This window comes from Carcharhinus amblyrhynchos, chromosome 1, assembly GCF_965287045.1.
Source record: "Carcharhinus amblyrhynchos chromosome 1, sCarAmb.v2.hapA, whole genome shotgun sequence".
Classification (NCBI taxonomy): Eukaryota; Metazoa; Chordata; class Chondrichthyes; order Carcharhiniformes; family Carcharhinidae; genus Carcharhinus; species Carcharhinus amblyrhynchos.
This window is the reverse complement of record NC_137324.1, coordinates 140411544-140434368: the sequence shown is the minus strand read 5'-3', so window position 1 is coordinate 140434368 and position 22825 is coordinate 140411544. Positions and strand designations below refer to the sequence as shown.

The following is a 22825-nucleotide window of genomic DNA, read 5'->3' as shown; positions in this document are numbered from 1 at the left end:
GATTCTGAAATACCTAGATGTAGCATTGCTGTCATCGTAGATCTTGGCCTCGACTTTTCATTTTTCCCAGGTCTGAAAAGCTCCAGAACTAATAATTTGTACAGTCTCCATTCCTAGCATGAAGATCTCCAACCAGTTCAGCTGGAACTGCCAAAGCCAAATTCTCCCCATAAGGCTTAGTTGTGCCCCTGTACAACAAATAGGAAATGAGCTAATTGCTGCCTGTAGGTTACTGAGACCATTGTGGTGCCTTTTATTTCTAAAGGTTCCATCTTGCAACTGCACCTTTCTGGAGCATGTTATCTAATATTTATTGTCATCAGTATCTTTCCTTGACTGTATCACGGTGACTTTAGTGTTCCTATTATTGGAAGGGGGCCTTTAAATGATTTATACAGGCACTCTCCATTAAGGACACAAGGTCTCTGCCCCTAATTGGAGGGCATTGCTATGTAATGCCCATTACAGTTCCTGAGTCCATATTTCAACAGCTCAAATCCAAACTGGGTTCTGCTTCTTTTGGGTGGTTAGGCCATTTATGCCACATGCCAATCTGTCTTGCAACATTTCATTAAGAGGCAGTCAAGATTTGCAATATTTAGCTAATTTCTGCAACTTAGCAACAGATTTCACATGAGTTCTCAGTCATGAGAACTCTAGCTGATAGAAGACAGAAGGTGGTGGTTGATGGAAAGTATTCGTCATGGAGTTCAGTTACAAGTGGTGTGCCTCAGGGATCTGTTTTGGGGCCACTGCTGTTTGTAATTTTTATAAATGATCTGGATGAGAGTATAGAAGGATGGATTAGTAAATTTGCTGATGACAGCAAAGTCGGAGGAGTGGTAGATAGTGAAGAGGGGTGTCATAGTTTACAGAGAGACTTGGACAAGTTGCAGAGCTGGGCCGAGAGGTGGCAGATGGCATTTAATGCGGAAAAGTGTGAGGTAATTCACTTTGGCAGGAATAACAGATGTGTAGAGTATAGGGCTAACGGCAGGACTCTGAATTGTGTTGATGAACGGAGGGATCTAGGTGTATATGTGCATAGATCCCTGAAAGTTGGAAATCAAGTCGATAGGGTTGTTAGGAAGGCATACGGTGTCTTGGCGTTTATTGGTAGGGGGATTGAATTTAGGAGCCGCAACGACATGTTGCAGCTGTACAAAACTCTGGTGCGGCCGCACTTGGAGTATTTGTGTGCCGTTCTGGTCCCCACATTATAGGAAGGATGTGGAGGCATTGGAGAGGGTGCAGAGGAGGTTTACCAGGATGTTGCCTGGTATGGAGGGAAGGTCCTATGAGGAGAGACTGAGGGATTTGAGGTTGTTTTCGTTAGAAAGGCGGCAGCTAAGAGGAGACCTTATTGAAACGTACAAGATGATTAGAGGTTTAGATAGGGTGGACAGTGATAGCCTTTTTCCTCGGATGGAGAGAGCTAGCATGAGGGGACATAGCTTTAAATTAAGGGGTGGTAGTTATAGGATGGATGTCAGAGGTAGGTTCTTTACCCAGAGGGTGGTGAGGGAATGGAATGCCCTGCCTGCTGCAGTTGTAGATGTGCCAAGTTTGGGGGCGTTTAAGAGGTCTGTGGATAGGTTTATAGATGGAAAGGGATTGGTTTAGGTTAGAGGGTCATTGCTTTTTTCTTAATTGGTCGGCGCAACTTCGAGGGCCGAAGGGCCTGTTCTGCGCTGTAATGTTCTATATTCTATGTTTGTTCCATGAGGCAATATAGAACATAGAACATTACAGCGCAGAACAGGCCCTTCGGCCCACGATGTTGCACCGACCAGTTAAAAAACAATGACCCACTAACCTAAACCAATCCCTTTCCGTCCATAAACCTATCCACGGATCTCAAACGCCCCCAAACTAGGCGCATTTACAACCGCAGCAGGCAGGGCATTCCAATCCCTCACCACCCTCTGGGTAAAGAACCTACCCCTGACATCCGTCCTATAACTACCCCCCCTTAATTTAAAGCCATGCCCCCTCGTGCTAGCTTTCTCCATCCGAGGAAAAAGGCTATCACTGTCCACCCTATCTAAACCTCTAATCATCTTATATGTTTCAATAAGATCCCCTCTTAGCCGCCTTCTTTCCAGCGAAAACAACCCCAAATCCCTCAGTCTCTCCTCATAGGACCTCCCCTCCATACCAGGCAACATCCTGGTAAACCTCCTCTGCACCCTCTCCAAAGCCTCCACATCCTTCCTGTAATGTGGGGACCATTATCTCTGGAGAATTGTACAGGACCCCAAGTTAGTGCCTAATTCACTGGATCAAATGACGTTGCGTAGAAAATTCAAGCATTTTGTAACAAGTGCCTGAGCTTGGAAATATCAGTCTTTGATATAATTGGAACCATGTGTATTGTTAAGTTATTTTCTTTGTTCAGTTTTGTGCCATCATCTATTTCATACTGTATGTCAACATGCATATGATATTTACCCAAGGGAACTGATTATCCAGTACTAGTATTAAAAAGGTTTATCAAGAACTGATCGGCACCTGATTGCCAGGAAATTGTTTCTCTGTAATAAACCAGTGTTTATGATACTTGTAAAACGTTTCTTGTATAATTTATTATTTTGTTTTCTCCAGTGTTTACTGATAGATTGTAAAACTGAAATTTCAAATGAACTATAGTTGTTACATGTTTAATGTGTTTTTCAATCCTACAGATCACTGTAAAACATCAGTTCTACGAATGCACCATAAGTAGATCTGTAAATAGGTGGTACATTAAATTTGTTAATTAGTATTCAAAACAATTTATTCCTGGGTCAGTAATCTGATTTATTGTAAAGATGTACTTTGGAAAAAAACTTAAGTACAGAAAGATGAGGGGTTGCTTGTAGTGCTTAAGGTCAATACAAGCTGATTTAAAAAAGGATAGAAAAGTTATCTTTAAATGGGCAGAAATTGAACAGTTGACCAGTTGAGAAATTGAGGGAACTGAAAACAGCAGTAACATAATTAGTTAAGACTGAAGAGCATTGATGAGAAGTGGGTATTCACATGTGATAACATATATAATGATAGAATATAGGGTTTGTAATACTTCCTTTAAAGCAAGAACAAGCTTATAGTAGATGCTGACTGAACGTTTTTCACTACCAAAGTATAAGATACTGAAAAGTTTGTGCCATTACAAAAAAAAACAAATTATGCCTTTTTTCATTTGCTTCTGTACATACGTGTTTTCAATCTTATAAACTGAACCAATGGTTCAAAATAGGTAATGTTTATTCTGTTCATATTAAATTCTGAGGCTTCTATTTTAACAAAGGCTTTTTAAATGGATTAATGCTTTTCAGATGCACTGAATTTCCTCAGTGTATGGACTTAAACATGCTTAACGAGAATGCACACGAGTTTGCCAAACATAATATACTGACAGCATGTTCCTCATTAATGGTGCAATGTACTGTGAACACCACCTTGCTTCTCAAAGAACGTTTGTGTATAATGTTTAATGCCGATGTGAAGAGTATTAAAAGGCTGAATTGCCAAGCTTTCGTGTTCACAAAACTAGTTACAAAAATTAAATTACAATCTATAAAGCTGTTAAAGTAATTACTGGAAAATATAAGCCTGAATTTTCTTCGTATCCACTTGATTTTTCACTGGATTCTGTATGGGCAGGGGTGAAAAATTACTCAACATTGTTTTTCACGTGTTTAGCTTCATTCTATTTCTAGGATCACAAAATTCCTACAGAGTAGGAGGCCATTCAATCCATCAAACCAGCACTGACAACAATTCCACCCCGATCCTATCCCCAAAACTCCATATATTTACTATGCCAATCCCCTGACCCCAAAGGGGCAATTTAGCAAAGCCAATCAACCTAACCCACACATCTTTGGACTGTGGAAGGAAACCTGAGCACCCAGATGAAACCCATGCAGACATGGGAGAATGTGCAAAGTTCTTAGAGTGATCCGAGGCTAGAATTGAACCCCAGTCCCTGCTGCTGAGGCAGCAGTGCTAACCAAGATGCCACCTCTTCTACATCCTGGGGCTTAGCACTGTATTCAATCGCCTGGCCATACATGGATATTTGTGACAACACAAATTAGAGAAATGCATTCACTGCCATATTTTTCATGGCATCTGTCATCTTAAGTGTTGGATATTTCAGTGGCAGTGAGGATGGCCAAAGATTTTTAAATCGCTACCAGCTCACAGCTGCACAGCAGAGTAAATATAGAACCTAGAAGCAGGAGTAGGCCCTTCGAGTCTGCTCCACCATTGTAATCATGGAATTCAATATCCTGGTTCCCCCCTCCTCCTCATGTCCCTTGATTCCTTTAGCCCCAAGAGTTATATCTAATTTCTTCTTTAAATCAGAAAGCTTTGGCCTCAGCTACTTTGTGGTTTGGAAACCACAGAAGAAGCAGGCCATTCAGCTCTTCAAGCACTTTAAGTATTGGATTGTGCATTCAAAGGATGAATTTAAAATGTAAACAAGTGTTTGTTATTTTACAGGCAAGGCAGGACTGCCTGAACCACTATTCAACAATAGGCTTCCACATTACAGACTGAATGTTCAGGATGACTCAGGAGCCCACTGATAATTGGGCTGGGTCCCAAATCCTGGGTTCCTAGTCTCATTCCCAGACTGTCTGAATTTTGAGAGTGCCTTTAAAGGGTGCAGGTTATTTGTCAAAAACCTGCACTAGGACATTCCTGACCTAACTGGCTCCATTGTGGAGGAAGGCATGTCCTACATCTCTGCAATGACATGGAGTCAGCCTGATGTTTAAAGTGTAGTTCAGACTTTCACAGGAATTGAAAGCTAATCTGCACAGAGGCCTTTTAAAAAGGCAAGTTCAACCATTACTCTTTATATCCCAAAGAGTTCCCTCCCTAACCCTCAGTCCTCTTCCCAAGGAAAGTTCTCTCCCTTATGCCTTATACAAAGCTATGGCACTTTCATGCCCACTGAGCCTCCAACCCTCCCCCCACCACATAAATTTGATCGAGTCAGTGACCACTTGTGTTAAATAAAGCTTTTGAAGAACTATTCATAATTTTCCATATATTAAAGAAAGTAATTGCACTACTAGGCAATAGTGTTAGTTGGATCCTTTGAAGTATCAATAACAGAAACCACAAACCCTTGAAATCATGTAATATGGTAAAAAAGCATTGTGAAATTAGGGTAGAGATGAGAGAGCAAAGGCTGTCAATCAAACGATGCTTTTCTTGGGTGCAACTGTTTCAAGAGAAATGAATGGATGAACTCAAGCAAGCATACATAACATAACAGGGCATGAGATTGAGAAGGGGCATGACTTGGCATAAAGTTATTATAAGAACTGCAAAGAGCTATGGGGGTGAGTGGGGGCATGGACTGGCATGAGGGTATGACAAGCCATGGGCGTGAATGGGAGGCATAAGTTGGCATGGACAGGATATGGGGAGTGAGTGTATGTATGTGGGGTGGGGTGGAAGTTTGAGGGATGAGGGCCAGAGGGGTTTTTTTTGCTTTATTGTAACTTAATGAAGTCCCAGAACACCAAATGTGCAAGAGCATTTGAATATAGGGTTCAACTAGCATGCAATTTTGAAATTGCAGCTCAAGAGCTCATTGAATTGTTTCCCGCACCAGATCCATCTCTTTCGCACCACACTCCGGCTGCTCATCTCCTCTGTGACCTCCAGCCAAGTACATTGAGAAGTTGTCTTTCTTCCATCTGTCATCCCTTGGGAAAAAAAACACCTAGCTCCACTTACAAACTCTCCCCCAAAAGCACACCCACAAAGCTGGAGGCCAGCCTTCTCTTTTTTCAGTGAGCAAACCATGCTGTCCAGTTCTGCCATTGTGACTGCTGTTGATTTCCTTTAAAACACTGATCTTTCTCTTAAGCTTCTGGTGCTTCATTCCACCTTCTCCCCCTAATTGGATGCCAATCTATGAGGTGAGCTCGTAATCAACTGCCCCTTGTAAAGAACATCTGGAAGCCTGCTACTTGGAGGGTTGATTATCTGGAAATGATCCTACCATTGCACTAGGTATTAAATCTATAAGGTTTCAACTTTATTTCTCCCATGTTATAAAAAATGGACACCCATCACATAAGATGTTGTTTAAACTAGCTACAAAAATATATTTATTCTTGTCTTTCATTTTACTTAATTTGTTTGCTATCCTTCCCCTTTTCTGATATGACAGTGAACACAATTCTTATTTCTAATGATATTGTAGACACTTACAGGTTTTTCAGTTTTGGATCTTTAGAAGGCTTTCAATAAGATCCCACACAATGGGTTAGTAAGCAAAATTAGAAAATATGGGATTGGGGGTAACGTACTGGCAATCCCTTGAAGGTTAGCTGACAGAAGAAAACAGACTAGGGATAAACGGCTCATCCTGTGGCAGTACTGTGGTACTGAAAGTATCAATGTTTAGACCCTAAGTATTCACAAATCAATTATTTGCTCCCCACATCCAAATTTAGTATTTCCAAGTTTTGCTGATGACACAGAATTAGGTGGGTTTGTGATTTGTGAGATGGCTGCAAAGAAGCTTCAAGGAGATTTAGTCCGGCTAAAGTGAGTGGACAAGAACACGTCAGATGGAATATAAATGTGGAAAAATGCAGCGTTATCCACTTTGATAGGAAAAAACAGTAACGCAGAGAAATTAGACCACATTTAGTAGTGTGCAGTTTTGATATCCTTACCCAAGGAAAAATACACTGGCCACAGAGGGAGTGCAATAAAGGTTCAGACTAATCTCTGGGATGATGGAAGGTCATACGAGGAGCAATTAAGACTGAGTCTGTATTCTCTAGTGTTTAGAAGAATGAGACGTAGAAGCTATTGAAAGGGTACAGAGGAGATTTACAAGGATGTTGCCTGGACTGGGAGGCATGCCTTATGAAGTTAGGTTGAGGGAGCTGCGATTCTTCTCCCTGGAGAGACGAAGGTTGAGAGGCGACCCGATAGAAGTTTATAAAACGTTGAGAGGGATAGGGTGGATTCTCAGAGGCTATTTCCCCGGGTTGAAATGGTCACTACGAGAGGACACAGATTTAGGGTGCAGGGAGGAAAGTACAGAAGTGATGTTAGGGGTAAGTTTTTCACTCAGAGGGTGGTGAGTGAGTGGAATCGGCTGCCGTCAGTGGTGGTGGAGGCGAACTCGCTGGGGTCTTTTAAAAGACTTCTGGATGAGTATATGGGGTTTAATGGGATTGGGGGTTATAGATAGGTCTATAGATTGGTAGGTGTTGATGTGATCGGCGCAACTCGTGGGCCGAAGGGCCTGTTTGTGCTGTAGTATTCTATGTTCTATGAGACATTATCTCACTGAAGTACACAAAATGCTTAGAGAGCTCAACAGGATGGATGCAGGAAGGATGTTTCCTTTAGTTGCCAGGGGAGTTCCAGACCAATGGGGCACAGTCTCAGAATAAAAGGGAGTCTATTTAGGACCAAGAGGAGGAATTTCTTCAGTCAGAAGATGGTGAATTTTTGGCAGTCTGAGCATGCTAAATGACTCAGCCATGGAGGCTAAATCATTGACCATGTTCAAAATGATCAAAGCAGAAGGTGACAGATTTCTATTTACTAACGACAAAAGGATAGAAGAAAGTGTCAGCAGATGGCATTGAGGTAGACTAGCCATGATCTAATTGAATGGAAGAGCAGGCTCAAGGGGCTGAATGGCCTACTCCTGCTCTTATGTTCCTGTGTAAATTCATTCCGACTTGCAATTACAGACATGTACCTGTATTAATAATTTAGTCTAATACAATTCAGTTGCACAGCAATAGTAACAAGCCCTGCCTTGACTAATGTTTTCCTATTGAAATAAAGAAAAATGGAAAATGCTATTCCAAATGTTGGATGTTCATGTAATGACTATAATCATCCAGCACATGCCAGCTGCTGCTTTACAGAAAACACAAGATAAAAAAAAACTTAAGGATAATCTTAAGTGCCCTAGACAGCCCTCTCCAGAATTTCCCATCCAAACACCAATCACTGCCATGTCACATAATTGGACCAGTTTGACGTGTTCTCTTTCTCTTCACATTTCAACCAAACCCTTTGAAAATAAGGGAGAGCCTGGCCATGATTCACTTATTTGACAGCATCGTTTAGTTAACAAGGCATATCAGCTACTGCACGTCCCAACTCCAATTTTGATTGGGCTGTTATCACATCAACAATTTCTATTTTGTTGAAATTTTGAAATCATCTTCAGTCCTCTAGGGAATCTCCAAACCCCAAGTGAACTCCTGCAGTATTTGATTTTAGCAGTGATGTCAGCTGTCATTGGACATAAATTCCCAATGGCAACTAAAATGTATGTAATTACTGTTGTTGTTCTGGGACAGAGTAGACACAGTTCAAGCATTGCACACTACTGAATAATCATCTTAAATAATACCTTAGTTTTGTAGCACAATTCACCCATAGATCGTCACTGCATTAGTATGTGCTTTTTTGCATTTCCTTTACTTGTCAGCCCTTTTTACTCTGCTAAACATTTGAATTTAAATCCAACAGTTTAACATTACAACACTCCAAGGTAAGCCATTGCTTCAGGAGTATAGAAAGTGACCTTGAATGTGTATCAATGCCTTCAGCTTCTGGCACTGTGACATTATGAAGCTCTCAGGTCAACAGTGTATCACCACAGTTCTTCAGTTTTTTTGCACAATGCACAGGTCAGTGATTCTCTTGGAAGAGAAAATATAATTATTGTCAAAAAGAATGGTCTCTTCCTGGCACAGAAAGAAGGTCACAGCAAAGTTCCTCCTTCTGTCACATTATATGATAATAGCAACACAAAGCATAACAAATTAAACTCAAAATTAGGCAAATTCAGATATTTTTCTGGCACAGCATCTACACCTCAAATCATAACCTGTGATGCTGATGAACCGCTATTTCAAACTTGCATTGTTTTGCTTCAATTTTTACCATTTGTAATTTTATTCTCTAAATTATTTGTAAAAATTAAAAGGCAAATACAAATGATAATTCAAAAAAGTTATGACCAAATTACATTTTAATCCATAAGTGAGTGGTCAAAACTATTGTACCTTATTTTATTATAGTCACAAATTGCCATTTGGTTTTAATTATTTTCAAGTATTTGCAATGGTATGAGAAGCATTGCCGATTAGGAAATCCATGGAAAGCAACGGTTGTGTAACTAAAACTAGGCTGCTGATTCTATTTCTGAACTTTTTACACAAGAACATATTTCATAGAAGATAGGAGCAGGAGATGCCATTTGGCCCTTCGAGCCTGCTCTGCCTTTCAGTATGATCATGGCCAATCACCCAATTCAATAGCCTAATCCTGCTTCCCCCCCCATAATCTTCAATCCCATTTGCCCCAAGTGCTATATCCAGCCACTTGAATATATTCAATAAGATCATAGCGACAAAGTTCCTCCTTCTGTCACGTTATATGATATAGCGACACAAAGCTTAAATTAAATATTAAAATTAATATTCAATGATTGGAAGTAGTTGATGCCCATTCTTTGGATGAAGAAGTGTTTTCTTACCTCTGTCCTAAGTGATCTACCCTGAATCCTCACTGTAACCCCTAGTTCTGAACTCCCCCACCATCAGGAATATCCTCCATACATCTACCTTGTCTAGGCCTATTAGAATTTTATAAGTCTCTATGAGATCCTCTTTCATTTGTCTGAACGCCAGTGAAAACAATCCTAACCTAGTCAATCTTTCCTCATTTCAGTCCCACCATCCACCTGGTAAACTTTTCAGATGCATTTAGTTTTTTTGTAGGAATTTATAATTACCAAAAATATACTATTTCTTCCAATCTCTTTCAGTATTTCAAAGGGGCTGTTGCCACCATGGTTTCATGGTACATTCTCCCACAAGTCCCAGTCCCTTGCCTGCAGCATCTTTCCACTGAAGTGAGGATACATAACACCTGCTCCCTTGCCACCCTCCATGGGCCCAAACAATAAAGGTACAATAGTTTTGACCACTCACTTATGGATTAAAATGTAATTTAAGTGATAATTAGGTCAATTTTTTTGAATTAACATTTGTATTTGCCTTTTTATTTTTACAAATAATTTAGAGAATAAAATTACAGATGTTAAAAATTGAAGCAAAACAATGCAAGTTTGAAATAGCAGTTCAACAGCATCACAGGTTATGATTTGAGATGTAGATGATTTTTCAATTTGGTATACTGCATTTGCTGCTCACAACAGTCTCCCCTATATTAGGGGGGCCAAACCTAAATCAGGTGATTACTTTGTTGAAATCAATCCACAAGCATAATCTTGAGATCCTGGTCACTTGCCATTTTAATTTTCTGCCACACTCTAGGCTCAACCTATCTTGTCCCAGTAACACAAAAGCAGCTTGAGAACTGCAGCTAGTCTTCAATCACTTTTACAGCATTCCAAACTCAAGTTCTATAATTTCCGATCATAACCACAGCCTTTTTTTTTACACACATTAAGTGCTGGTATTGATTCTGCTGTTACCATATACAGCTTCTTTAGCTCAACCTTTTGTATCATTACGCCACTCCTCTGTCATTTGTTCTCTCTTGCCTTTTTCCCCGATCAAAGTTTTCCTTTTGCTCTTTCCTCCCCCACCCGCTATGACTCGGGACTTGTTTAAAACCTGTTACATCACTAACATTTTCCAATTCCGACTAAAGGTCACAGGATATGGCACATTAACTCAGTTCTTATCTCTCTCCAGAGATGCCGTTTGTCATGTTGAGTGCTTCCAGCATCATTATTTCAAGTTATATAAATTGCCTTAAACATTCACATACAATTAGAGAGCTGAAAATATGTACAAAATATTAACTTCTGACAAGCCGGTCAGTTTGAATTACTTGCTATTGGTGGGCGATGATATCAGAAGAAAATCACCCCAATTACAGTTTCCAGTAAGATCCTTGGAAACCTCTACCACACGTACACACGCCATTTCATCGCGTTTGTCATGGAGATAGCGCACAGCATGTAAATCCCATTCTGAACACTGCTGCTATGTGCAATTTTGATATAGCTTTTGCAAAACTAGGCGGTTCGCAGACAATTGTCTTATATGGGAGTTTACTATTTCGGAAACACTCGAGCTATGTACGTCTAAGAAAAACAGATGTTTTCTCCACGTTTCCGAAAGTATTACATTAGGAAGCATATCCCTGACCTCAATTTCGCAAACAATCCCTTCCCAAATGCATCCATACAAAAGTATTCAGCGCTAAAACAAAATCCAAATTATAGCACATCTTCAGCACATGCTCGAAATTCTATGAAGTTCAATTTTTTTTTCCTTTTTGCTGTATGTATTGTAATTTTAAAATAGCTTTGAAGCTTTAAAGTACTTTGTTAGCAAAAATGTGAACATCGCCAGGCAACCACTTGTAAAATGGGGTAAAATAACCGCCAGAAGGATCATTGGCGGCAGTTACGATGAATCTCATTACAGAGCGTTGCGAGACACTTGGTCGGCTTTAATATATTCCCTCGAAAGCTCGGGTCAATGGCTAAAAAGCTCAGCTGATTCACATGTAAATTGAGGCTGAGCTTCATCCCACACCACAGCGCTCAGTAACACAGCCAGACTCTCCCACAGCTGCCAAATGCTGGCCTGCATTCGCCCCCCCCCCGTGCTCATAATGTCGCGCAAGTTAAGACTTCTCCATTTTCTAACAAAAAACAGAGCGCGACCAAACCAGAGGGAAAAGCGGAATTGCCATGAAGCTTTATATATCTGAAATGTTTCACTAACAGTTGTTGACTCTGGAGCGCCTTGTAAGGTGCGAGGCGAAAGCCTCAAACTATCCTCCAAAATCCAGAATATACAAGTTGTCCTTCACCGAACAGCAATTTAACAATACCCATTTCAGATCACGTGTAATGTGGAGAGAAAGCGTCGGTCAAACTCAGGGCACCTGCAGAATATATTCATTTTAATTTAATGTCGCGGAAACTGCCCAGATTAATCACTTTTAACTTGGTCTATAAGTCTTACACTACGTGACAGATTTCCAGTTACATCAGGGTATTACTGCTCAAAACGTTAGGCATCGTCTGTTATTGCTATGATAGTTAACAGCTATTTTTCTTTCATTAGTTAGAACATTACATTTACTGAATTTAATCATGGTCCAGCCTGTTTTTTCCCTTTTACAGATTTTTTTGAACAGCATTAGTCGCTTTTTATTTCTTATAAATCTTGAACGAGGTACTTTAAAAACCTGCTATCATGTATCTGTAACATGACCCTTTCAGTAATCACTGCTCCGCCTCTCTCCCCAATGGATTTATATAATCGTCTTACCTGTTGTTAGGGGGCAATGCAATTTTTTCACAGCTTAAGGGTCTCAACATTAACGGGAAAAAAATAACGCGGGAACTTAATTTGTCTGTCGAGCCGAAACAAAAAGAGAAATAAAACAGCTCCGCATGTAAATGAAAGAAGCGGAGTGGAGAATAAGGCAGCAGTAATTCCTATCGGAAATGTAGTGCACCGGCAATGAGTTGCCTACTGCCCGCTATCCGGTGCGCCCTGGATGAACAGTAAGCTCCAGCAGACACCGCTTTCCCTACCTCGATACAAAAAGCACTCAGTAAATGAACAGCTCCCAGCGCTGCCACCTCGCCCCACCCCGTCAACTACATTTACATCCAACCAATGGAGCCGCAGAGTATATTCCACCTGCTGAGGGGCGTGAGCGAAGGCAGTCTCTCCCCCAGCTTTTCCTCTTCCGACTCTGCAGCCTATCAACTGGGCCAGAGGATTCCCCATCTTTGAATCTGACACATGCTGATAAAGTATACTCATTTTTTAAAATCGTAAAACATTTAGCCATTAAAGATAGCCATGCTTTCACTCCAGCAAAGTAACTACCCAGAGAGGGCACTGACCACTTGGTGGCATCGCTAGTACTGGAGTTATGGAACACTTCTGGCCACACTTTAGATGCAGCTTTCTGTGGTCAGCCCTAACGAAGAAGAGGATGGCACCAATATGTTATGCTTGCGCCAGTTGCATGTAGCGTGGGTGGATCATGATGTCAGACAGACACACTGATTTGGTGCTTGATTTGTCATTTTAGAATTTAAATATCTAAATCATTCAGCTGCACAAGGAACCCCCTGTTCCAAACAGGAGTGCTATTGAAAAGCTAACCCAGTTTCTTGGTGAGATGTTTTTAGTTAATTTTATTGGTGCTGGATTTCTAGAATATATTAGGACTTTTGAAAAACTTTTCAAGGGAGTGGTCTTGAATTTTGATGATAAAGGTCTCAGCTGGAGTATTCTGTTCAATCTAGGCACCACCTTCGAGGGTGGTTGCAAAGGTATTGGAGAGGGTTCAGAAAAAAAATTGAAAATGTTTCCATGGATGTGAAACTTTTATGTGGGTAGATTGGAGAAATTGTGATTGTCCTGAGTAGAGAGGTGGACCGAGGATTTGATGGTAATCAAAATCATGAGGGATCTGGACAGAGTAGATATGGAGGAACTGTCCCCATTGGTAGAAGGATTGAGAACCCGAGGACAATAATTCGAGTGATCACAAATGAACAAAGAGTGACATGTCTTTTTATATAGTAAGTCATCGCTATCACTGTGGCCTTGCACTCACTCATTGAGCACCTAGATAACAAAGACACCGACGTCAGACTCCTATTTATCGACTACAACTCAGCCTTTAACAGCATTATTCTTATGAAACTCGTCTCTAAACTACATAGCTTAGGGCTTGGCTCCTCCCTCTGATTGGATCCTGAACTTCCTAACCTACAGACTACAATCAGTAAGGATAGGCAACAACACCTCCTCCACAATTCTCCTCAACAATGGTGCTGTGTACTCATCCCCTTACGACACACTTCTGACTGAGTGGCCAAATTCCTCTCCAACTTGATTTTCAAGTTTGCTGATGACATCACCACAGTGGGTCAGATCTCAAACAATGAAGAGATGGATTACAGGAATGAGGTAGAGAATATGGCAAACTGGTACAAAGACAATAATCTCTTCCCTAAATGCCAACAAAATGAAGGAGATAGTGATCAACTTCAGGAAGCGTAGTGGAGGACATGCCCCTGTCTGCATCAATGTTGATGAAGCAGACATGAATAAGAGCTTCAAGTTTTTAGGTGCCTGGATCACCAATAACCTTTCCTGGTGCCGTCATGCCGATGTTACATAAAGAAAGCCCAACAATGCCTCTACTTCGGAAGACTAAAGAAATTTTCATGTCTACTATGACTCTCAACAACTTTTACAGATGCAACATAGAAAGCATTCTTTCTGGTTGTATCACAGCTTGTTACAGCTCCTGCTCTGTCCAAGACCGCAAGAAACTACAAAGGGCCTTGAACGAAGCTCAGTCCATCACTCAAATCAGCCTTGCACCCATTGATGCTGTCTATACCTCCTGCTGCCTCAGAAAAGTGGCCAGCATAATTAAGAAGCCACACATCTTGGACATTCTCTCTTCCACCTTCTTCTGTTGGGAAAAGATACAGAAGCCTGAGGACATGTACCAACCAACTCAAGAACAGCTTCTTCCCTGCTACCATCAGACTTTTGAATGGACCTATCTCCCATTAAGTTGATCTTTCTCTACACTCTAGCTATGACTGTAACACTACAGTCTGCACTCTCTCTGTCTCTATGAATGGCTTTGTGTAGAGTGCAAGAAACAATATTTTTCACTTTATACCAATGAATGTGACAATAATACATCAAATCAAATCAAAAAATGTTTAGGATTTGCAATGCACTGCCTGAGAGTGCATGGAAGCAGATTCACTCATGGCTTTCAAAGGGAATTAGAAATCTGAAGAGAAAGAAATTGCTGCAGGGAAAAGTAGAGGGTATGGGAATAGGTAATTGCTCTTGCAGAGAACTGCACAGGGAATAGAGTGGAAGGCCACTGCCATCTACTCCTGTCTCACCTTTCTGTCCTTGCTCAGTCTTGTAAAATTATGGTCTCTGCCCAGAACACCTACTGTTGAGGCAGCAATCACAACATGTTCATTCTGTATCCATCAACCATATCTGCAATTTGACTCATCACAGACAGCCAAAGGTTGGCTGCTGAATAAGAAGAAATAGTCTCTCTGCACCAGGTTAATGACTCCGTCCATGACCTGACAACATGAAGACAGATTGTCTATAATGAGTGTCATGCAGCAACCTGGAATGTTGTGGAATAAATCATCAGTGCCCTGAAACAACAGTTCTGTCTTTGGACTTGCCATCGTGGAGTTGGCCACCACTTTCACTCTGAGAATGATGGGCTCCAAGCTCTGCGTGAAGCACTCAGCCAAGTTGGAAGAGGATTCTGCCATTTTATTTGACAATGAAAAGTGGCACTGCGGCAGGCCTCCAACACTCCAAACATTTTGGTGTGCATGACCATCCTATAGGCAGAGTCTTTATCTGAGTACTCTGTAGCAGAAATCATCTGGCCTCCTTTGAACTTGCATACAAACAGTCCTTCCCCATGATCTAGCTACAGCCCATTCATGCCCAGTGACTCACCAAGTGCTGAATCTGACTCCACACTCCCTAAAGTTCAAGAAATGGCTATCTCAGCAGACAGCTGTAATTGTCAATGATGTACTTTTTACCTTTCATGTGAGGCTACAAAAGCTGGTCAGTGAAAAGCTTGGGAATTACAGGCCACTGAGCCTCAATCAGAGGTGGGTAAGTTGTTAGAAGGTATTTTGAGAGACAGGATCTACAGGCATTTAGAGATGCAAGGACTGATTAGGGACAGTCAGCATGGCTTTGTGAGTGGAAAATCATGTCTCACAAATTTGATTGAATTTTTTGAAGTGTAACCAAGAAGGTAGATGAGGGCAGCGCAGTTGATGTTGTCTACATGGACCTTAGCAAGGCCTTTGACAAGGTGTCACATGGTAGGTTGTTGCATTAGGTTAAAGATCCAGGGTGACGTTGCTAAATGGATACAAAATTGGTTTCTTGACAGAGGGTGGTTGTAGAGAGTTGTTTTTCAAACTGAAGACCTGTGTCCAGCGGTGTGCCTCAGGGATCAGTGCTGGGCCCACTTTATCTGTCATTTATATTAATGATTTGGATGAGAAAATAGCGGGCACGGTTAGTAAGTTTGCAGATGACACCAAGATTGGTGGCACGGTGGACAATGAGGAAGATTATCTCCAATTTCAAGGGAATCATGTTCAATTGGGCCAGTGAGTTGATGAATGGCAGCTGGAGTTTAAGTTAGACAAATGCAAGGTAATGCATTTTGATAGATTGAACCAGGGCAGGACTTACTCAGTTAAAGGCAGGGTGTTGGGGAGAGTTACAGAACAAAGAGATCTTGGGATACATGCTCATAGCTCCTTGAAAGGAGAGTCACAGGTGGACAGAGTGGTGAAGGTGGCATTCAGCATGCTTGGTTTCATTGGTCAGAACATTGAATACAGGAGTTGAATCATCTTGTTGAAGTTGTACGAGACATTGGTAAGGCCACACTTGGAATACTGTGTACCATTCAACCCATAATGGAGAACATCTCCTTCAGTGCAGCAGGAGGCTATTAGGTCCATTGCATTTGCACCGACCACAATCCCATGCAGGCCCTATCTTCATAACCCCATGCATTTACTGTAGCTTGTCTCCCTGACACTAAGGGCAATTTAGCATGGCCAATCAATCTAACCCGCACATCTTTGGGCTGTGGGAGGAAACCCGAGTACCTGGAAGAAACCCATGCAGACATGGGGAGAATGTGCAAACTCCACACAAACACTGACCCAAGCCGGGAATTGAACCTAGCTCCCTGGTGCTGTGAGACAGCAATGTTAACCACTGTGGCAGCGTACTGCCCCTAAACAACTTATGGAATTCATCTATTAGCCCTTTAACTGTCCGTCATTGACTGCCCACTATCTTTCATAGAATCATAGAATCCCTAGAGTAAAGAAGGAGGCCATCTGGCTTGTCAAGTTTTTACCAACTACAATCCCATCCAGGCTGCAATTCCCATAACCCCACGCATTTACTCCCCCGACACGAGGGTCAATTTAGCATGGACAATCGACCTAACCTGCCCATCTTTGGACTGTGGGAGGAAACTGGAGCACCTGGAGGAAACCACGCAGAGTCGGAGAGAAAATGCAAACTCCACACAGAGAGTGACCTGAGGCCGGCATTGAACCTGGGATCCTGGCGCTGTGAGGCAGCAGTGCACTATGCCACCATGCTGCCCTGACATTAAGTTATCTTTCTCTACACCCAGCTATGACTAATTCTATATTCTGCGCAAAAATCCTTCCCTTGTTTATAAATGGTATGCTTTCTCTGTATAGTGCACAAGAAACAATACTTTTCACTGTATACCAATACATGTGACAATAATAAATCAAATCAAAAAGCCATATCTCTACTAAATAACCCTCTGTGTTAAAATTACTCTGACAAAAAATATTTGTCAGGGCAGAACATTGATCAGAGTCAAGCTGCCTGGTTTAAATTTCAAACAATGCTTGGTGGTTAACTGTAAGTCACCTGGTATATTCTCCATGGCAATGACTCTACCAATTGGCACTTTGTTCTCATATATTATAAATTGCTGTTTTCCCTTATATTAGTATTCCTATGTAGTGTGCTGATGAGTACAAAGCAAAAAACTGAATTTTTTTTTATATAGCGATACTTAAATTCTGTTTTCTAAATACTTTAAATCTGTGCCCACTGGTCCTCGATCCTTGCACTGATGAGAACAATCTACTCTGTGCCAGAGTCTCCATAATTTTGAATACCACTATCAAATCACTCTCAAGCATTTCTTCTTCAAGAAAAACAGTTCCTAGAACCATACTTGTTGCTATTTCTGTAATGTCTTCACATCCTTGAAATGTCTGCATTCTGCAAACAGCATATTCTTGCACTAGCTTCCCTTATACAGTGGCTCCAGAGTGCTCTAATGCCACAAACATGCCAATAGTCTCAAAGGCAGCAATTAGATTGGCAGTCACTTAGACAGTGTTCTTGTGGGGTGACACATATTCATCTGCCATTCTTCTGCAAAAGACGCAAAGGAAAGGGCTTGAACAGATGGCTGAGCTCTGTTTTTAACCACCCTGATGGCCATGTAGAGGGAGGCTCGAGAGCTGGTAGGGCATCACAGCAGCCTCACTCCTTTCTGGATGGTGAGGCTGAAGTGAGGTGAGTAGCCTCATGACCCAACATGAGGGAACTCATGTGAGCATGCAGGATGATATTCCTGTGTCCTTTGATGTACAGTCATGAATCTGACCAACGACTGATTCTGCAGGACTATGTTTGGAAAGGCCAAATCCTTTGACCTTTCCAATATATACAAAAAAACTCTGAAAATGCTGGAAAAATTCAGAAGGTCCGACTATATCTGTGGTGAGAGAAACAGAGTTAACATTCAGGTCATGGATTTTTATCGAATGAGAACTGAAATGCTAACACTTGTTTCTTCTCCATAAATGCAGCCAGACCTACTGCAGCCACCGTAATAACGTTATGGAGACATGGTTAAAGGAGATACAGGACTGGCAGATTAACATTCTGTGATTTCACTGTTGTAGCCAGAACAGAAGGGAAAACAAAACGGGTGGTGGAGTTGCATTGCTGATTAGGGAGCACATCAAGCTATGTTGAGGGAGGACACATTGGAGGGATCTTGCAGTAAGATGTTAAGGGTGGAGCTCAGGAATAGGAAGGGTGAAATCAAAATGTTGGGAGTGTACAATTTACGATGTGAGATCATCCATTTTGGTAGGAATAATAGCAAAATGAACTATTATTTAAAGGTAAAAAACTGCAGCATGCACAAGCACCTGGATGTCCTTGTGCATGAATCACAAAAAGTTGGTTTGCAGGGAAGCAGCTATTTAAGAAGGCAAGTGGAATTTTAACCTTCATTGCTAGAGGGATGTAGTTTAAAAACAGTGAGGTTAAGTTGCAGCCATATACAGTATTGGTAAAGCCTCACCTGGAGTACTGTGTACAGTTTTGGTCTCCTTACGAGACAGGATAAACTGGCACTGGAGAGGGTGCAGAAGAGATTCATTAGATTGATTTTGAAGTTGAGAGGGTTGGCTTATGAGGAGAGACTGAGTAGACTGGGACCATACTCATTGGAATTTAGAAGAATGAGGGGAGATGTTTTAGAGACATATAACTTTATGAAGGGAATAGATAAGATAGGAGCAGGGAGGTTGTTTTGACACTCGGGTGAAACTAGAACTAGGCGGCATAGGCACAAAATAAAGGAGAGCATTTTTAGGACTGAGTTGAGGAGAAACATCTTCACCCAAAGGGTTGTGAATCTGTGGAATTCCCTGCCCAGTGAAGCAGTTGAGGCCAACTGGTTGAATGTTTTTAAGGCAGAGATAGAGTTTTGAACAATAAAGGAAAAATGGGTTATGGTAATCAGGTGGTTAAGTGAGCTGGGTCCATGAAAAGATCAGCCATGATCTTATTGAATAGTGGAGAGGCTTGAGGGATCAAATGGTTTACTCCTGATCCTAGTTCTTATGTACAATAGACGACTCAACAGCCCACAGGAGACAGAAGAGTTGATGTGTAGTCAGATACTAAAAACATGTGAAAATAGCAGAGCAGTTGTGATGGGTGACTTCAACTTCTCCCATATTGACTGGGACCTTTTACAGCCAGGGGCTTAAATGGAGAACAATGTGTTAGATGTGTCCAGGAGGGCTTTTTGATGTTGACAATCCAACAGGGAGGGGCCCATACTAGACTAGGTATTGGGGAATGAGCCGTGCCAAGTAATCAATATTTCAGTGGGGCAGCACTTTGGGCTTAGCAACCATAATTCCATATGATTTTGGGTAGTCATGGATGACAAGAGGAGTGGCCCTCGAATGAGGGTGCTTAATTGGGCGAAAACCAAATACATCCAAATTAGACAGGAACTGTGGATTGGGAGTCTAGCATGTGAGAGGCTTTTAAAGACCAGTTGATTGAAGTGCGTGTTTCCATATATAGAGGATCTGCTCAGATGAGGAGGATCGCAACAGACACCTCCAGACGCTGGAAGATGCCCTCATAAGAACAGGATATGGTGCTCGAGTCATCGATCGACAATCCTGACGTGCCACAGTGAAAAACCGCACCGACCTCCTCAGAAGACAAACACAGGACACGGTGGACGGAGTATCCTTTGTTGTCCAGTACTGGAGCCTTCAGCATATCATTGATGAAGACGAACACCTCGCCAAGGTCATCCCCACACCCCCACTTCTTGCCTTCAAACAAACTCAAATAAACCATTGTCCGCAGCAAACTACCCAGCCTTCAGGAGAACGGTGACCACGACACCACACAACCCTGCCACAGCAACCTCTGCAAGACATGCCGGATCATCGACACAGATGCCATCATCTCACGTGAGAACACCATCCACCAGGTACAAGCTACATACTCCTGCAACATTGTCTACCTGATATTCTGCAGGAAAGGATGTCCCGAGGCAAGGTACATCGGGGAGACCATGCAGATGCTATGACAACGGATGAATGAACACTGTTCGAAAATCACCAGGCAAGACTGTTCTCTTCCTGTTGGGGAACATTTCAGCAGTCACAGGCATTTGGCCTCTGATCTTTGGGTAAGTGTTCTCCAAGGCGGCCTTCATGACACACAACAGCACAGAGTCACTGAGCAGAGACTGATAGCCAAGTTCTGCACACATGAGGACGGCCTCAACTGGGATCTTGGGTTCATGTCACACTATCTGTAACACCCACGATTTGCCTGGACTTGCAAAATCTCACTAACTGTCCTGTCTGGAGACAATACACATCTCTTTAACTTGTACTTAATGCTCTCTCCACTCACATTGTCTGTACCTTTAAGACTTGATTAGCTGTAAATATGAGCATTCCAAACATTATTCTGTAAATTGAGTTTGTGTCTTTATATGCCCTGTTTGTGAATAGAACTCCCACTCTCCTGATGAAAGAGCAATGCTCCAAAAGCTAGTGGTGTTTGCTACCAAATAAACCTGTTGGTCTCGTGTTGTGAGACTTCTTACTGTGTTTACCCTAGTCCAATGCCGGCATCTCCACATCATATCTGTGATCAAACCTTGCCTCTCCAAATGGAGATAGATTCTCTTCTCCAGAATCTTTTCTAGTAGTTTTCCAACCACAAACATGAGGCTCATGATACATGGGAAAATATTTTGGTTATTGGAAACTAATTCTTGTGGTCCTATAACTGCCAATCTTTTCATTCTTAGCTACTATATCAATGATTTTCCTTTCATCATACAATCATGAATGGATTCTTTGCTGGTGATTTCACACTACTCAGCTCCACTCATAACCCTTTTAATAATGATGGCCCACAACAACCAGGATGGTCCACAACATCAAGGCTGGAGCTGACAAGTGGTGAATAATATTTGCACTACATTGGGTCTGGCAATAATCATTTCAAACATGAAGAAGTCCAGCCAATTTCCTCCGACCTTCAATTGCACCATTATTTAGTCCATCACCATTAATAGCTTGGGCGTTTCCACTGGTTAGGTCTTATTGCCCCAACCATATCAACACTGTGGCTATAAGAACAGAGAAGAAGTCAAGTGCCCTGTGATTGATGAATATTTCATGGCCCGGCCCCTCAAAGCACTCCTATTATCCACAAGCCTAAATTCATGGAATATCTACTTCTGACATGAATGGAACACTCAAGAAGCTAGATATGATCCAAGACCAATCAAGGGACAGCACTGTGGTGCAGTGATTAGCACTGCTGCCAACAGTACTAGGAACCCAGGTTCAATTCTGGCCTTGGGTCACTGTTTGTATGGAGTTTACACATTTTCCTTGGGTCTGCGTGGGTTTCCTCCAGGTGCTTGGGTTTTCTCCCATTGTCCAAAGATGTGTGGGTTAGGTTGACTGGCCATGCTGAATTGACCCTAGTGTCAGGGGATTGGCAGGGTAAAAATGTGGGGTTACGAGAGTAAGGCCTGGATGGGATTGTGGTTTGTGCAAGCTCGATGGGCTTCATGCTCCATTGACTTGATGTTTCAACTTTCTGTTGGTCTGTGATACTGTCCATCAATGGAACATTCACACAGGATTGGTTGGGCTGGTGACGTGGATATAGACATTGTACAGCAGGCAGGACCACAAGAACACTGGATACAACACAGGCATTCAGAAGACAACACGTAACCATGAGTAGAAATCTGGTTAATTCTTTTGGTCTTTAAATTAAGTGCTTTTAATTTGTATGGATTCTGGAATTTAAAAAGGGATTTTTGATTCATTATTTTCCTCAAATTTCTTACCTATTTAGCCTACAAAATATAACTTGTTACTGTCATGTAGCACCCCAAACATTTGTGTTATATTTTGAGACAATGGTTTGTAATAATTGAAGAACTCTGTAGAGTGCATTTTAAGTTATCTTGAACAGCCAACTCTTGTAGGTAACAAAAACAGAAAATCTCAGCGTGTCTGACAGCATCTTTGGAGAGAACAGAGCTAATGTTTTGAGTCATGATGACCTTTCATCAGAAAGAAATCCCACCAGTTCCAGCCACTTGACGAAGGGACAGCCTATTCCAAAAGCTTGCGGCTTTTGCTACAAATAAACTTGTTGGACTTTAAGCTGGTGTTGTAGGATTTCTTTCTGTTTTACCCCAGTCCAACGCTGGCATCTCCACATCATGACCTTCATCAGAGTCAGACAATTGAAAATAGGATAAGATTTCTACTGTTGTGGTAAAGATGGGTGGGGGAAGGATTTCATCCTATTTTTAATTGTCTTAAGCTCTAACGAAGGGT

The 22825-nt window shown here is 41.7% G+C and overlaps 1 protein-coding gene across 4 annotated transcripts in view; it reads right to left on the bottom strand.

The window, feature by feature from the left end:
• fstl5 (follistatin-like 5) overlaps positions 1–12624 on the bottom strand; it is a 553829-nt gene extending 541205 nt beyond the window's left edge. The window contains exon 1 of one of the 4 annotated variants that reach the window (XM_080193441.1): positions 12321–12624. In XM_080193441.1, the coding sequence (XP_080049567.1) occupies positions 12321–12370 (50 nt within the window). In that variant the 5' untranslated portion in view covers positions 12371–12624. Of the gene's footprint in view, positions 1–10909; positions 10955–12320 lie in introns of those variants that run through there. The other 3 variants (XM_080193448.1, XM_080193454.1, XM_080193460.1) reach the window with 3 other exon arrangements.
• Positions 12625–22825: the final 10201 nt, after the last annotated feature.